The 17,269-nt window shown below is 59.8% G+C and overlaps 1 protein-coding gene across 10 annotated transcripts in view; it reads left to right on the top strand.

Annotated features, from left to right (window-relative positions):
• Positions 1–17,269, top strand: part of MPRIP (myosin phosphatase Rho interacting protein) — a 133,264-nt gene that overhangs the window by 66,654 nt on the left and 49,341 nt on the right. For all 10 annotated transcript variants that reach the window (XM_081029114.1, XM_081029118.1, XM_081029117.1 and 7 more), the window contains exons 4-5: positions 7,121–7,272; positions 13,252–13,336. In XM_081029114.1, coding sequence (XP_080885240.1) covers positions 7,121–7,272; positions 13,252–13,336 — 237 coding nt within the window. The remainder of the gene's footprint in view (positions 1–7,120; positions 7,273–13,251; positions 13,337–17,269) is intronic.

Raw genomic sequence — 17,269 nt, forward strand, 5'->3', positions numbered from 1 at the left:
GTTTTTTCTTTTGTTGTTTGTGTTTTCAGTGCCATTTCCAATCATGGTGTCAAATCCAATGTTATGAGCTGTTGCCCTTGGTCCTCTAAGGGTTTGATGGTGTTTGCGTCTACACTTAGGCCTTTGATCCAGCTTGAGTTCATCGTTGTGTGTGGTGTAATGGGCTCGCCCCGGGAGTCCTGCTGCCCTGCTGGTTGGGTGGGTGAGGCGGGCGAAAGCACTTCTCCCTGCACTCCTCTGCCCCCCGCCTTAGGAGCTGGCTGGTGATGGCTTCTCAAGGAAAGCTCCCCTGGCACAGGGCCCTTGGCCGCTTGGCAGGAGCCTGGGCGGCTTGCTACTCAGCCAACAGCCTGAGCCAGCAGTCCAGTCTGGCACAGCAGGTGCGAGAAGGAACTTCCTGGCCTTGGCAGCGAGTGAAAAGGGTCCTTGTTGTGTTCTTTTCTCTTTGAAAACAATCAGTTTAGCCGACCCTAACAGTGCCCCAGTAATGTAGGGAGCTTGGCTGGTGGACAGAGCACTGAATGGGTCATTTCTGCAGCACCCCCAGCTCCCCAGAGCACTTCAGCATGGACGGCATGGGCTTTGCCCGTCTCTGCTCTTCCCACAGCTCTGAGGTCGCAGGCCCAGTGGGCAGTGCCCCGGGCATCAGCGCCTGTTGCTGCTCGGCGTTAGCATGTGCTCGCCTGTGCTGGGTCCCCTGAAAGCCTCAGCCTACACTGTCCTGAGACCTGCCCAGCCAGAGTCATCTCCAGGAGGGGCCACTCGTGGCAAAGTGTGTGGCTCTGCCCTCTGCGGAGACACATGTCGGGCCCGGGAGGTGGAAAGCTAGCCCTGGGGACGGTGGGCCCTACTGCTGGGGTCCCTGCCTCTTCCTGCAGTCGAGGCATCATGCTCAAGGGGGTTAGGAGTAGGAAACCTGGGCTCCGGTTCTCAGGCCTCTCAGGGCCTCGCTTCCCGGGGTCTGGAGAGGCAGGGGTGGGGGGGGGGGAGCATCAAGGCCCTTGCAAGCCTGGGCTGCAGGCGGGGCTGGCGGGCGGGCGTCACGCGTGTTCTTCCTGCAGGAGGCCTCCCTGCTTCTCGGTGGGCCTGGCCCACTGGCTGCCCTGCCCGCCATGCCTGTGCAGTGCTCCGTTTTGTTTTTAATGTACGTCACTGTCGTTTAGTGTATTCACCAAGTTCTCTCACTGTCGTCACCGCAGTCTAAGTTTAGAACATTTTTCACCACCACCCTCCCCCAAAGAAATCCTGTGCCCCTTAGTTATCACCCCCTCATCATCCCTCAGCCCCTGGTAACCGCTAATGGCATTTCATACAAAGGGAAGTATCGCCACTCCCGCCCCTTGCCTTTCAGCTTTGTTATGTGCTGGTCGCTGCAGTCCTGGCCCCAGGGGTGAAGGTGGGATCCGCTTTCTGGGGCCTGACCCTCCTTCCAGCTCCCGCAGCTCATGCCCCTCAGGTCGGGGAAGACTTGTTCCTGTCCGGCCTTTGCACATGTGTTATCCTGCCATGCACTTCACAAGCATGAGCTTTGCTCTGGTTGGGTATTAGCCTGTTTTGTAAATGAAACAGACTTTCTTATGAATAGCACACTTACTATACATTATAAAAGAGTTGTTTAGAAATAAGGCATAAATGTATATTATAAATGAATCTGCAGCATAAACGTGGCGGGGTTTCTTTGGTCCGCGTGTCACTCAGGAGTCCCTGAGGCGCGTTGCCGCAGAGCCAGTGGCGTGTGCGAGGAAACAGGCTGGGCAAGGCCTTCGCAGTCCAGCGTGGGGAACGAACGGGCGGCGCGGCGTGCACTAGGGGGACACGTAGACGCACCCCCTCCAGCGAGGGCAGGGTGACGACCGTCCAGGAGGTCAGGGAGGTAAAGCAGGTGTTTCCGGCAGGAAACAGCTACGAAAGAGGCGGGCCTGGGACGCAGGAGGTGACACTGGGGAGGTCGAGAGCCGCGAGCAGGGCCAAAAGCGTGGGCTCATGAGGCGTGAGCTGCGTGGCCAGATCTGTAGGTGTGGAAGGCCTCTCTGGGGCAGTCCTGGTGACCGCAGGGAGCCCAGTGCAAGCGCCTGTGGGGCGGTGCTGCGGAGCGTGGTGCGTGGTGCGTGCCGGGGGGGCCTGCACCCGCCTCACTCCCGTGCACCTCCCCCATTTGAGGCTCCCACCTCCTCACTTGGTTTCGCTCAGTGGACAAGCAACACTCACATCTGGGCCGGGTGTACCTGGGAGCTCGCAGGGAGGACGGGCAGACTCAGTGCCAGCGACGTGTCTGGTGCCCCCCTCCTTCTGCTGGGCTGTGCCCGGGAACCCCCACTCGGATCTTCCCCGGACCTTGAGTCGGGGCCAGCAAGGCACGAGGGTGTACGCCTGTGCCAGTCGCTCAGCTCGCCCTTGGCTAAACGTGGCCCATCATTTTTAACAGGCTGCTGTTAGCCATGTTAGGGCCAGCAGCTGGCCTCCAGCGTCCACGGAGACCTGGCTTTCGCTCCCGTCGGGGCGGGGAGCCCCGGGCGCCTCAGCGTCTCCCAGTCCGGCCCTCACCCTGCCAGTCCCCTCGCCGCTTTCCTCCCGGCCCACGGGGGGAGGGACGCTGCCTGGCGTCCCGTGGGCAGTGTCGGGCTGTTCTCAGGACATTTCTGTAGCAGAAAACCACCATTTTAACTGAAGTGTACAATTCTGTGGCATTTGGGCATTTTACTGTTGTGTGACCACCACCACTACCTGGCTCCGGAGCTTGCTCATCGCTCCAAACGGGGATCCCACACCCCTTAAGCAGTTACCCCTCATTCCCTGCTTCCCCACCCAGCCCCTAGCATCCGTTACTATTTGCCTGTCCGGGATATTTCATCAAAATTGCATCGTATAATAACTGCCCTTCCGTGCGTGGCTTCTCTGCCGTAGTATGCTCTCGAGGTTCGTCACATTGAAGCCTGTGTCAGGGCTTCGTTCTCTTTGTGTTCAGTAATCTGCCACCGTGCGGCGGCCAGTTTGTTCACCCACTGCTGCACATCTGCCCTCTTTCTACCTTTGGCTGTTATGAATATTGCTGCTACGAACGTTTGTGTGCAGGCTTTTGTTTGAATACCTGCAGCCCGTTCTTTGGGGTGTAAAGCAAGGAGTGGGTTGCTGGGTCTTATGGTCCATGTAACTCTGACGAATCGCCAGATTATTTTCCACAGCAGCTGCTCCATTTCACATGTGAAGTGAGCGGTATTTTCACCCCCATTTTATACTCATGGGAACAGGCCCACACTTTGCGCTTGCCCGATTGCAGAGCTGGGACGTGGCAGACCTGGAGGTTCTGTGAGAGCTTCTTTGCCAAGGGGAAAGCCCTTGTTCGCTCCTGTGGGACTCCTGTTTTCCCACCCGAGTGAGGGTAGGGAGTGGGGGACAAAATGGCTGCTTCCCGTTCCATCCAGGGCGCATGCATGAGCCGCCTCTGGCTCTGGAAGCACGAGAAGGAAAGGGCCCCGTTGGTAGCTCTCAATGGCCCCTTTGCTGTATTTCTGTCCCACTTTCCTCTTCTTCCCTCTGGCTCTAGAGAAGCTCGTCTTCCCCAGCTCATGGACCCAGCAAGAAATGAAAGGGGCCTGTTCTCCCTAAAGTACACCCCCGTGGGCCAGGGGTGGGCATGGAGGTTCCCCAGGTGGCAGGGCTGCCGTAGCAGGGTCCTCCCACCCGGGCGTCTGCCACGTTCCCCTCCTGCCATGGGCAGAGGTTCCGCTGGCCTCTGGTGGGTCAGTGAGCAGATGGCAAGTAGGAAGGCTGGCTTCTCAGCAGGGCGTGGTCACGTTCCTGGACAGGGGCCCTGGTCATGTGCCCTCCTGCTTGGTCAGCTCATGCTTAAGCCATCGTTAACCCTTAGGAGCTCTGCATCTTAGCTGTGCAGTGTGGAAGCCAGAAGGGGACCAGAGGTCCCCAGGTGGCTGGGGCACGGTCGCTGACGTCGTTGGGCGAGGACTGAACCCGTGACTTGGCAACATAGCAGTGGCATGGCCTGCAGACAGCTACCCCTTTTTTAGAAAATAAGCAAAAGTAGGTGATGCCCGGCCTCGGAGAAGGCCTGGATTCCTAACCCCTGGAGGTGCAGAAGTAGGGCAGGGAGCTTATTGGGCAGAGCTGGCTTCTCTGCTGACAGCGTTAGGGCTGAGGGGTCCTTCCAGCGGAATCTGGGTTATAGCCTAGATATTTGCCCTTCTCTCTCAGCACCAGGCGCTGGCCTAGCGGGGAAATGATTGTGAAGGAGCGGTTCTCAGTGCTGAGAATGCGGGTGGGTGCGGCCTGCCACTGAACAGGGGTGGGGGAGGCGAGCCCGGCCTGGGGCTGCCCGCAGGCTGAGTGCAGAAGAGTGAAGGGGCAAGTGGGGTGACAGTATTGCCAACCTCAGAAGGTTGTAGGAGTAGGCATTCAGGGGACTCACGGGACCAGGGCCTGGCGTTCAGATAAGCCTACGGGACAGCAGGTGGCATCGCGGAGGTGCCGCTGGTCGACTCAGAAGGCACTGTTTTCACGGAGTTGTCAGTGCGCGTGCCTGGGCCAGTTTTCCCTTCTCCTATGCTGCTGCTCACCCCCTGCTCCATTCTCCGCATTTGTGGTTGGATCAGGTATTGGCCACCTCCGGGTGATAAGTAAGGAGGCAAAAGAGGTGTGGCTGAGTTCCTTTCCTACAGCCCTCGCTTAGTACTCTGTGCCCTTTATTGGCACTCTGGAAGGAGGTGGGGCCCTCATCTTGCACGCTAAGAAACAGACCTGGACCGGTCCTGCAGTACGGTTGGTCCGTCCGCAGGGCTGGCTGGGAAATCTCATCTGTAGCTGGTGACCGTGTGCCCAGTGAAAACCATTACTGTGCGTGAGGCGACAGTGAGCAGTTTGGTGACTTGGAGCCCTGGAACGGTAGTATCCCAGGGAGTGCGTGCCTCTGGGGGCCCGCGAGGGGGTCCAGAAAGAGGGAAGGATTAGAATTTCTGTCAGCGTGTTTGATTGTTCCCCACTTAAGCTTACCTCTGTGTGTGTTATACACACGTGTTGTAGTTTATAACGAGTTGGTGCCCTGGCACAGAGAGATAACTCATCTGGTCCGCGCAGCTGTGTGTCACAAGTGGCGTGTGCGGGCAGCATTGTGAGACCACAGGCCCAGGGCTTGGGGTGGGCCTCGGAGCCTTGGCAAAGCCCCTCTGCCGTCCCCTCTCCACTCTGGGCTCCACTCCTGGCTCGCTCATGATGGAGACAAGTTCGTCACTTCCTGGCTCATGTCCTCTTTTGTCACACAAGAGGACCTGCCGCAGAGCAGCTGGGTGCTTCGTCAGTGCCGCAGGGCGCAGGCACTTCTTTGGGGGCGGCGGGGGGGCTGCACTGGCACGATGAGGGTGGAGGCATGGGAGTAGGACTGAGGGAGAGTCAGGGGCGAGAGCGGGAGCCAGGAGGCTGGCAGGGCTGGCGGCCGTGTCCTCGCCGCTGTGCATCCCTCCCTCTGGGGAGGGAGACCAGGCCCTAGGTGCATGGGAGCCACCGCCCTTGTCCACTGCTCTTGAAGAAACCCCCCTACCGCCCCTGTTTGGTTGCAGGATAACCCACCAAGCTCCCTTTCCCAGCTCAAGGACCCTCCAGGAATGCCTGGGAGAGAGAGTACAAGGCTGCCTCACTCACGGAGAACACGGCTTGGTGTGGATCTGGTCTTAGCAAAGGGACGCTCACCCCTCCTCCTGTCCCTCACCCAAGGGTCAGTTTTGAGGCAGGCCCTTCTTTGAACACACAGCTGAGGGCGCACGCTCTTTCCCCATCTGAAGGCGGAGGCTTCCCTGCGAGCTCATGGCCAGCCCTCCTTCCCTGCCACGTCCGTCTGCTCTAAGCTGGGCTGGGAGGTGATGGGCTGAGCCCGGGGGCCACTTAAGGAAAGGCTTCTTGGAGCTGGCAGCCCTCGGGCAGCAGGGATGAGGAGGGCGGGGCGATGGGTCAGAAGAGCTCACAGGTCAGCCTGCAAAGTTACCAGGAAGATCATGCGCTCCAGCTGGAGGGGCTGGGAGCGTCCGCCTTCCAGTCATGGGACACCTGCGGAAGGTATCCCAGTAGTGGCGAGGAGTTGAGCTGAGCTTGGCACCCACGCCAGACCCAGCGTCCTGACCTTAGACCAGGCCCCTTCCCTCTGCCATGGCGACAGGGAGCTCACGGTGGGGGGTGGAGGACCTACTCGCAGAGCTCTAGGAGGGAGGCCGCCATGCGGCCCCCTGACGGCTGCTGTCGCTGTTTCTCCCTCTGCCACCTCTCCAGGGACGGGACTGACGATATGCCGGGTTCTTGGGGCAACTAGTGGAGAAGCTGGCACCTGCCTTGGAGCTCCCCCAGCCCCAGTTCCTGAGCCGCCCCGGTTTCTGAGCCTTGGCAACCTGTCTCCTCCCCGAAAGCATCCTCGTGTCGTGGGGAGGAGGCCAGAGGGTGCAGGGCTGACAAAGTGCGTTCAGGAAGGTCCTCTCGGCGAGTCCTTCACCTCAGTAGAAATTTTAAAGCCTCATTTTTTAGTTTTCTATCCCTAATTTCAGTGTCTAATAGCTTTGCTGTCAGAAAGGGGGAAGAAGGATGATTTGAGTTCCAGCGCTGGGCAGGCCTTGGGGGCGGGCTCGGCCTCCCAGCCCACAGCCCCTCTGCAAGGATGTGGCTTCTCCCTGCCCCCTCTTTCCTCCAGAAGAACCTTGCTGTTTTGAAACCACCTCCTGGAGCTGTTTCTCACTGCTCTTGTGGATCAGTCACCCCTCTGAGACCAGGCTTTCTGCTGCCCCTGTCATCCCAGCTGTCCTCACACAGCAGCCCCCTTCCTGCCTCTCCCCTCCCCCCAGTACTAGCTGGGATATTGTTTTCCTGCGAGGAAGGAATGTCCAGCTGGGTGTCCTCTGAGAAGAGCGGGCCTGTCACCCTCCTCTGGGAGAGGGGGCAGGTAGGAAGCGGGCCTTCCAGGGCCACGGGAGGCAGACGCCCTGTGCCTCAGCAGTAACGGGAGGTCCATTTGTCTGTCGGGAAGCCACAGGGTCAGAGAGGGTGTGGGGGTGTGGGCCTGGCCCATGCTGCCTCGCGGTGCCCCTGCAGTTGGTCTCTGAGTGACTCCCTGCGTCATGTCTTCTTGCAGCCCACGACCCTCCCCCAGGGCACCATCAACATGAACCAGTGCACAGACGTGGTAGACGGGGAGGGCCGCACAGGCCAGAAGTTCTCCCTGTGCATCCTGACCCCCGAGAAGGAGCATTTCATCCGGGCCGAGACCAAGGAGATCATCAGCGGGTGAGTGTGCTCCGGACGTTTGGGAGGCGTCCGTCCGTCCCCTCCTCATCCACAAGCAGATCCTCGGCCGGTCCCTTTGGCGCAGAGTGACAGCATCGCCATCACTGTCTCCCTCCGTGTGTCTGGGCCCTTCTGAGCCCCCTCCCCTGCCTATGCCTCACGCCCAGCCCACACGTTGGCCAAGGCTGCCCTGCCCCCCACAGCCTGCTGCCCCCGAGGCCTTCCTCTGCTGGCACTGTCCCTCGCTGGTCTCCCCTCTGTTCTCACCGCACCCAGTCTGCTGTCACTCAGCACTGGCGCTCAGTCCCCAAAGCACTCTGACCTTGCCTCCCTGCCACCTGGGGGTCAGTCCACATGCCTCGGCTGCCCTCGGGGCCCTTCCCAGCCCTCCAGCCTCGTTCCCAGCACTGAGCACAAAGCTGCTTGTCACTGCACACCCCCATAACAGCCCCTGCACCTCTTTGCCTTCACTTATGTTCCCGCCCTTCTCTTTCTCAGTCTGGGATAACCCCTCAGTTCCCAGGCTGTTAGAGGCAGCCGGAGCTGAGCGTCCACTCCCCTGGCTGCCTGGCTCCATCTGCTGGCTCTTAAAGCGATGGACATGGCCTACGTGCACGTCTGGCTTCCTCAGCGTGGCAGGCCCTTGACGGTGGAGCCGGGTCTCGCCCACACGCAGTCACCCGTGCTGCGGCATGCACTGGCTGCTTTGAGTGGAAACAATGGGAAGTTTCGGGGTCAGCCCGCTCCCCTGAGCACACCGTATGCAGAGGCTTAGGAGAAGCCCTGGGAAATGGCAGGCGGGCCCAGGTTTTCCGGTTGCCCACAGCCTGTGTTTCGGAGCCTATGCAGTGGGTACTTTCCGAGAGGCTCATGGGGCATCTGCCGCCCGCGCTGTGCGGCCCAGACACACGGTATGTGCACATGAGCAGACACGGCAGGAGCCCGGCACTGGGTCTTAGCGAACCCCCTTTGTCCTTTAAGGCTGAGAAGGAGGCAGATGAAGCTGAGAAGGCTTTGGGGGCAGTAAATCAGGGATTTCGGGAGACCAGGCTGATTACTGCAGTGTAGAGGAGAGACTTGAACATGAAGCCCTTGGGTTTCAGCAACTGAAAGACTTCTGTGAGCAGTGGCCTGGGCTTCAATATTTAACCTACAATCCTGGCCAAGGCTGCTGTGCGAGGAACTGAGAGCATTTGGCCAGAAAGTCCCCATTTTTTGCCAAGTTCAAATCCACACCACGATAGGGCTGCAGCAGAGGTCCCAGCGCTGTACAGAATTCAGAGGTGGCCCTCTGCTGGGGTACCAGCGCACCCAAATCCTGCTCCCCTGGAGAGAGGCGGCTTTGCGTTTCTAACAGGTGGGGGCAAACAGGAGGACACTTAGCTGCTCCCTGGTCTTCATACGGGAACCACACAATTGAAGAGTGTAAAGAGCTTTTACTGAGCCCTCCTGCAGTGGGGAGACCGAGGCTCTGGAAATGACGGAAGCCCGACCAAGGGCACCCGCAGGTGTGAGGGACAGCATGGACAGTGTGCACTTCCTGCTTCACTCTTGCTGCCTTGGCCCTGTGTGCTCTGGCAAGCACACCTGGGCTCCACTGCCCGGCGTTTCCTTGGGGACTTCCAGCCCTTCCATCAGGAGCTGGGTGCCAGGGATGGGTCTGGGTGACAGGTGGAAGGGGAAAGGTTGTCCAGGGCCCCCCGGGCAGGCTGGGGCCTGGGTCTGTAATGTGTGCTGTGCCACACTGGTGTGAGCAGAGAGACGGGGCCTCTGGCAGGCGGCCTGAGTCCTGCTGTGACACTGACACCAACTAGGGGCCCTCAGCTCGTCCTGAGCCACTGCTTTGGCCACTGCTGCCTGTGAGTGGGGCCTGCCATTCCCCTGCAGCTTGGGTAGGCAAGGTAAACTGGGTTCCTAGACCCAATTACAACATGGACGGGGGGAGGTGGGGGGCGGGGGGACATGCCAATAGACAGTTCCTAGCACCAGCAGGGTGTCCAAGAACTCAAACCGGTTCTGACACTCTCTACTTCGGGGGTAGCACCAGATCTTACAGGCTAAGGGCTCAGCCCGACAAGGCCGCGCCCCCCACCCCTCCACCCCCGCACACTGACCCTCCAGCTGTAGATTGGAGGTTCCTACCACCCCTCCTTGGGTTCAGTTAATTTGCTAGAATGGATCATAGAATTCAGGAAAAACCATCTACTGACTAGATCACCAATTTATTACAAAGGATGTTAAAGGGTGCAAATCAACAGCCAGGTGAAGACATAACGTAGGTAAGGTGAGGGCCCGAACAAGGGAGCGTCCGTCCTCTTGGAGCTTGGGGCCCAGCAGCATGATGGCACACGGGGCGTTCTGGTTCCCCACCCTGGAAGCCCTCTGAACCCCATCCTTTTGGGATTTTGTGAAGGCTTCGTTACACATGCCTGTTCTGCTTACTGATTCCAGCCCCTGTCCCTTCCCTGGAGGTGGGGCTGGGACTCAAAGTTCCAGCTTTCTAACCGCCAACAACCAGCGCCATCCTTAGTTGCTTCCTGAAGTCACCTCATTAACATGACAAAGAACCTTTGTTGCTCTCAACACTTAGGAAATCCTGAGGGTTTCAGGATCTGTGAGCCAGGCATTGTGGACATAAACCAAATATACCAGGGCTGCCAAAAAAATGTACCCACCTTTGTATTCTTTTGTTATTGCTGTGGTATTACAATTTTAATACAGTTTTTTCCTTTCTTAAAATGTGTCTACGTTTTTTTTGGCACCCTCTGTATATGAGAAATATATTTTGGTCGTCTGAATGACCAAATATGTATTTCTTATAAATCACTGTATTGCACAAGGTCATTAGGGGCCAGGCTCAGGATCCCACATGTAGACCGGGTGATCCTGAGGGCCGGGGCACACCCGGAGCCAGAAGAAGTCCCCTCCTGGTTCTGGGCCACACTAGGTCCCCTTCCTGTCCACGGGGCAGGGCTCTCAGATGCAGCCTGCCCCCAGGCCTCTGTTTCCCTCTGGTTATCCGGGCAGCAGCACTTTCATCCTTCCCACCTGCTAGGACACTCAGACCTCCTTTCGGGAGTCAGGAGGGCAGTGTGCCTGGGGACCGCCTTCGGCCCCTCACCTTCTCAGATGGACCCCGTGTCCCTGGCTTCCTTCCTGGCCTGCTGGGTCTCACTGCTTGTCACGGCTTCTTTTCTGGGTAACCCCATCTGTGGGCTCTGGGGCCCTGCGATTGGTACCAGCATTTTCTGCTGTCTGACTTAGGGCTGGACAGCTCATTGAGACTTCCTTCCTGGGTCTTCTCCAAAATGAAGAGGCCTGAATTGCCTGAAGCAGCCCCGGCCGTCTCTCCCAGGCTGGATGGAGAGAGGTGGCAGTTCTTTGCCAGGTCCCTCGTGCTGGGAGGGTACCTGCAGGAAGTTTGGGGCACAGCTTCACACAGCTCTTTCGGAGGAGGTTGGAGATGGCAAGGTTGGGGTGCTTTGCTGTGCCCTCCAGCTAGCCTTGGTCAGGGCTTTCTCCCGTTCTCACTCCCCTGGCTCTGCCTTCCAGGTGGGGAGCCCGTTCAGTGTCGTCTCTCATGCCCACATTGCCCCTCACCTGTTTCCTGGGCGGACTTGAACCTCCCTACCACACCTGGGCAGTGTCAGGCGCTGCTTCCAGGGCTGCCGTGAGAAATGCTAGTGGGCACGACATTGGCATTTGTTCTGGGCCGGGCATCTCTCAGCCTCCAGCCGCAGCCCCACCAAGCCGGGCAGCACTGAGGTGCCTCGTTCCCCGGCCGCCCTCACTCCGAGCTCCAGGCCCGTGTCCGGCCTTGTTCAGGTTGGCGGGCGCTTCAGAAGCTCCATGTGGCCAGTGCAGACCTCTCCTCTTCCCTCCACGCCCTGCCCCACCAGGCTCACAGACTCGCCCAGCTTGTGGTGTTGCCCCGTGGCAGCAGCTGGGCCAGTGTGCAGGAGCTCAGGGTGCCCAAAAGGTCTGCGCCTCTGCCACGGTGCCCGCACTCCAGGTGACTTCCGAGCCATCCCTTTTCCCCTCCGAGGTACAGTTTTAAGAGGGGCCTCTGTGGGCGTGGTCCCTTGCAGTTCCCAGAAGACATGTCAGCCCCGTGGCAGGCTAGCCCCACACGCGTGGGAACTCCTCAGCACAGCAGTGAGGTCCTTGGAGGTCCGCTCGTCTGCTGCCTTTGCCGGCAGTCGTAGCCGCTTTCTTTCCTTGGAGCCCACAGAGAAGTCAGTGCAGCGCCTGTGCGTCAGGACGCTCGGGCACAGATGATTGTTGACGCTCTCAGCCAGTAGAGCATTCCCTGCTCTGGGCTGGGCTGAGCTGCGGTAGCCCCTCTGCTGGGAAGCTGTGATTCCCCATGCCCAGACACACTTCCCCGGCTTCCACCTGTCAACTGCACAACCAGCACACCCTCCCGAGGCTGTCCCCGAAGGCCAGTAGCTACGACTGGCTTCCTAACCCCACTCCAAATTAAAGAAGCACCTCTGAGTACTGCAAATACCAGGCCTTCGCCCTGTCCCAGGTGTGGGGTGTTGGCGGTCACTGCAGCTTCCAGCCAGAGCTCTGCTAGTGCAGACTCTGCCTCGCAGCTCGGCCAGCACCACCCGGCCCTTGGCACAGGCTGGCAGCAGGCCCAAGGCGACCCTAGTGTTCTGGGAGGAAGTGGACCGGCGTTTCCTGTGGTACCTTCCCCTCTGGGGAGCACGGGGGCTGCACGTCACCACCAAGTCCTCTCCAGACCTCAGGTCTCCCTGCCCCCTTCCTCTAAGCCTCCCCTGTGCTTCAAAACTCCAGTGACGCAAGCTGCAGTCTCATGTAGCCCCTGGTTCAGAGATGATGAGGCTGAAGCCAGAGGGGCTGGGAGCCGCGCAGACCCAGTGCCCATCCGTCTGCTCTTCCCATGTTCCCCTTCTACCTGTCTGCTCCCCTGCTGCCTGTCCGCTCCCCTGCTCCCCTGCTGCCTGTTCGCTCCCCTGCTGCCTGTCCTCTCCCCTGCTGCCTGTCGCTCCCCTGCTCCTCTGCTGCCTGTCTGCTCCCCTGCTCCTCTGCTGCCTGTCTGCTCCCCTGCTGCCTGTCGGCTCCCCTGCTGCCTGTCGCTCCCCTGCTGCCTGTCGCTCCCCTGCTCCTCTGCTGCCTGTCGGCTCCCCTGCTCCTCTGCTGCCTGTCGGCTCCCCTGCTGCCTGTCTGCTCCCCTGCTGCCTGTCCGCTCCCCTGCTGCCTGTCACTCCCCTGCTCCTCTGCTGCCTGTCTGCTCCCCTGCTGCCTGTCGGCTCCCCTGCTGCCTGTCGGCTCCCCTGCTCCTCTGCTGCCTGTCTGCTCCCCTGCTCCCCTGCTGCCTGTCCCAGCCCTGTTGCGGGTCCCTGGACAGTGTCCTGGGCAGCTCTGCGGGGCCACCCCAAAGCCGAGGTACCCACTGCCCTCACTGTCCAGGTGGGGCCCCAGGTGAATGAACGAGCCCGGAGGCCAGCTGCTCAGCCCCTGAAGAGACCTGCTGTGGGGGCTTTGGTAGCACCACTCCTGGTCTCCTGCCTCAGGAGCCCTAAATGGCCCCTAGTCCCAACTCATCTGTGTGCTGACAAAGCCACTCTGGAAGGCAGTTTTAGAGCTGAGTCTACGCCCTGAAGACAGGGACAGTAACATGCCCTTCGCTCCGACACCAGTGGTCAGGCCTGCGGCTCTACTAGGACGGAGCCCTCGTCACCCCCGAGCCTCTGTGGTCATGGCAGGTCCGGCCTCCCAGCCTAGTGCCGACAGTCTGTGGCTGTCCTGGGCTGCCCTGGGCACTGCCTACCCCAGCAGGGACGGGCTCTCACCTGGGCTGCTGCTTGGCCCTGCTCAGGCGCCCGGAGGCCTGGCCGCTGGGCGAAGGGCTCCAGGCAGGAAGCGGGGGGGCCTGCTGCTTAGACCACCCACCAAGGTGAGGTGGTCATTCCTGAGAGCAGGGCTCTCACCTCTTCTCTTCTCGTCCAGCTGGCTGGAGATGCTTATGGTCTATCCCAGGACCAACAAGCAGAACCAGAAGAAGAAGCGGAAAGTGGAGCCCCCCACACCGCAGGTAGGTGATGGGTCTGCCAGGTGCAGCCCCTCGGTGGAGCTGGGGAGAAGGGAGGGCACCTGGGAGGTATTTGGGGGCAGGGGGTGGAGTGAGGTTGGGGCTGACGTCATCAGCGCTGCATGCCCACCCCTGTCCCCCCTAGGGGTCCCCAGCTGCAGTCCACACACACACCTCTCCGAGCCGAGCCACAGGGCAAGATTCGCGACAGGGACACTGTGGCCTGCTCCTGTGCTCTGGGGACCCCCCCCCAGAAGGCTCCAGCCAGCGGCACAGCATGTGTCCCTCCTGCTGGCTGTTTTGTCTCCTGCTGGGGAGCAAAGAGCATGCCTGGAGGGGCTGCCTGCCACACACATCCCTCGTGTACCTTAGCTCAGCTCCACTTTACACAGAGAAGGGCGCTGCAGACAAAGCTGAGAAGAGGGGCTGGGCAGGGAGGTCCTAGAGCAGGGGTGTCCAAACTTTTTTCAATGTTTTTCACCAAGGGCCATATAAAATACATAAAATACACAAACAGCCGGGCCACTCACTCGAGGTGAAGTACGTATTGCCTTACCTGGTTTATTTAAGTAAACTAAATATATTTTTGGAATTTGCTGTGGGTCAATTAAAAATGGATTGTAGGCCGCAGTTGGCCCATGCGCCACAGTTTGGACACCCCTGTCCTAGAGTGTCCCGGCCAAGTGTGAGCTCTCAAGGGACCCTACTCTTGCTCCGGGCTTCAACCATAAATGGAAAAAACTGGCACTGGCCTTGATTTTTGTGTCCCTGCTCCGACTTCCATGTGACCAGAGTGGGAGGTAGCTGGCGTGGTCCCCACAGGTCCAGTCCTTCCCCAAAAGCCATTTTCTTTGTCCTTCTCCCCCCGCCAGTCTGCAGGGGGTCAGGGCACCTGCAGGGGCCCTGGTGTAGCAAGTTGACCTTTCTGAGCCTCGGTGAGCTGGTTCATTGAATGGGCCTGTTTAAATCTAGTTAGACAGTTACTGTGAGCATGGAAGGGAATGCGGGGCCCCTTTAGGTGCTAGTACATGTCATTCCTCTCCTCTCTGCTCCAAACCTGACTGTTAGCAAGTGCCCATGCCTTTTCTGATGAGGCCTCACACACAGCAACCCTGAGAGGGAGCAGGATGGAGGTGCCCTTGGCGGAGAGCCCACCCGTGACAGAACCTGGCTCCCCCGGGACTCAGCCCCCGCTGGCAGCTCTCTGCTTCACCAATTGACAGGCCAGCCTGGGCGGGAGCCGGAGGTGGCACTGGCCAGGGTGCCTTTCTCCTCCACACCCCACGCGCCCCCTGAATGTGCGTGCTCTGGCCTCCTGCTGATGGAGGGCGGCTCTGGGCCTGCCTCCCATCCATCCGCCCAGGAGTCCCAGCCCCGCACCCCCTGGAACGTAGTGTCCCTGGCAAGAAATGGGCAAAATACAATCCAAGCCGTTCTTGGAGACTGGAAGTGGAGCTTCCTGCTCTGGAATAGCTGATAGACACGATAATCCCCCAAAGCTGCCTGGTTTGAGATGAGAAATCCCAAGCCAAGTAACGGCAGTGAGTTCTGTGGCGTTTCTCAAGTTGTGCCTTGGAAGCAGGGCTGCAGCAGAGCCCCTGCCTCCAGACAGAGCAGGCACATGTGCAGAAGACATCAGCCAGCCCCGGGATTCACTTGTGCGCCTGCTCCCTGGCTGGCCCCTCCCCACGACATCTCCTGCCCCTAATTACTACCAAGCTTTACCTTTTCACTTGGTAGTAGGAGCCACGTGATCAGAGTGGGGAGGTCTCGCACTTTCCTGAGTGTCTCTTAGAGCCTGGGGCACCTGGGGTCCCAGACTTCTCCACTCAGCCCCTCTCAAGCCCTGGCAGAAGCCAGACTGGACGGCTTTCTTCCACATCGTGCTTTCCAGAGCGTCCCATTTGAGGCCGCTGGTTTCCAGAAGCTGTGAACTTTGAAAGGCCATGCCCCTGTGAGTCAGTGTCGCGTAGTGATGTAGGGCCTCTGCAGAGGGGAGTGGGGGGTCTCTAGGCAGGCTGCCCCTCCTAGCCTGAGCTAAAGGTGTCCTAGTGCCCCAGATGGGACTGTGGGGGAAGCCTAGGCTTTAGGGGCGCCCGTAGAGACAGAGCCCATACCTGGCCTCTTTCTCTATGGCCCAGGCAAGTTTCAGATCAAACCAATGGGGAGCTGGAAGCTCTGCTGCACCCTCCCTTCTGGGAACTCAGGTGGGGACCCCAGGGTTCCCCATCAAGAAAGGTGTCTCTGGAGGTTGGGAGGTGGGGCCACGGAGAGAACGGGCGCCCAGTGGTTTGCTGTGAGTGTCAGAGAGAAGCCCGAGCCAGGCCCTGAGGGAGGATGAGGAGCAGACTGCAGAGGGAGCAGGGGCCCCGCAGAGCCCAGGGCAGGAGGAGAGAGCCTGGGGCCTGAGAGCGCAGGCTCCTGGGAACTGCTACTTACTTGGCCTGTTTACTCCAGGAGGAAAGACTTGTCCTATTTCCTGGTGCTGGCATGCCTCAATCCGGGATGGCGATCGTACTGCCCTCCCCACAATCCCAGAGCCAGGGCCATGTGTCTCCCCAGCCAGGGTGCAGGCCTGGGGGCTCGCCCCCTCAAGTAGAACTCTGGGAGGCTGGTTCCTCCCATGTCCCAGCCTCCAGAGTCTCAGTCCTTGCCCCTTCCTTCCTTCAGAGAAGATAAACCTGCAGGCCTCTGAGGAATGTCCCTCCTGGTCCAGCACTCCGGCCCATCTGGGTGGGGCCACACCTGGATGCCTCTTAGGCATCTGGTTTCTTCTTCGGTGCCTGCTGCTGCACCCCACTTCCGGTCAGAACCCTTCCGCCCATTGGGTCCCTGCTTGGTTTCTGTGCCCAGGAAGAAGAAAGAAGGACTTTCTGTGACACTCCCTTCAGAGAGGGACCTGCTTAGCACAGGGAGGCTACAGAGGCCCCTTGACCTAGGCCAGCCTTCCTGCCCTTTTTCGTCTTTCCTCCCTGCTGTGAAAACCCTTTCTGAGCAGCCAGCCGGATAAACAGCATAGACCGTTACAGCGTTGACGGCGCTGAGCAATGCAACGGTCCCAGCCACTCGGGAACTAGCACTTGGTGTCTCGTGTCTTCTGCACGTAGAAAATGTAGTGCTTCTACTCCCTCTTCTTGTACGGGCTCTGGGTGGGCATGAGCCCCTGCACCCTCTTCCCCACGGTGCTGACAGAGCAGGCGGTGCCATGTGGCCCTGGCCTGGCTCCTGCAGTCTTACTGTCCACTCATCTGCTTTGCAGAAGAGAAGCGGCTTGACCCAGAGACCAGGCTGCCCCCCGTCACCCACCCTGCCCCTCTCCTCGAAGCCTGTGGCTTTGTTCCTGCTGACTCGGCAGAGAGGCAAGAGAGAGCAGGGCTACCGTTCAGGGCCCTCGTGCTCTGGGCTAGTCCTCCAGAAGTGGGGCGCATGGGCAGGGCTCTGTTGTTTCCAGCAGCCCTGCACAGCTCGGGAGGCCCAGGACCCAGAGATGGGTCTGTAGCTGCTTGGTGCTGGGAGATGTGTGTGTTCCCCAAGCTCCCTGTCACGGTCCCCTGGATTTTGGGCCTGGAATTTTCTCTGTGTCTTGGGGAATCCCTGCTACCCAACCCCCTCCCCAGTGCTAGGGTCACCCCAAGCATCGGAGACAGCTGTACATGTGCCATGGGTACCTCACCCATAGGGTGAGGCTGGGGGCGCCAGTGGCCAGGGCCGCTTCCCTTGTGGGCACAGCTGCCTCTTCTCTCCTCTTCGGCCCTTTTTGGCAACCTCTGCCATCCTGATCCAGTCTCGCCCACAGAGACTGATTCACGTTAGCCCTGCACAGCTCTGCGGGAGGAATCCAGCTCCACCTGCGCCCACCAGAGCTGTGCCCAGTCTGGCCTTGGAGCAGAAGTCCCTGGTTGTTGTGGGGGGGCATGGCGGGGGCACTTAGAGTGA

This window comes from Rhinolophus hipposideros (genome assembly GCF_964194185.1).
Source record: "Rhinolophus hipposideros genome assembly, chromosome: 20".
In the NCBI taxonomy this organism is placed as follows: Eukaryota; Metazoa; Chordata; class Mammalia; order Chiroptera; family Rhinolophidae; genus Rhinolophus; species Rhinolophus hipposideros.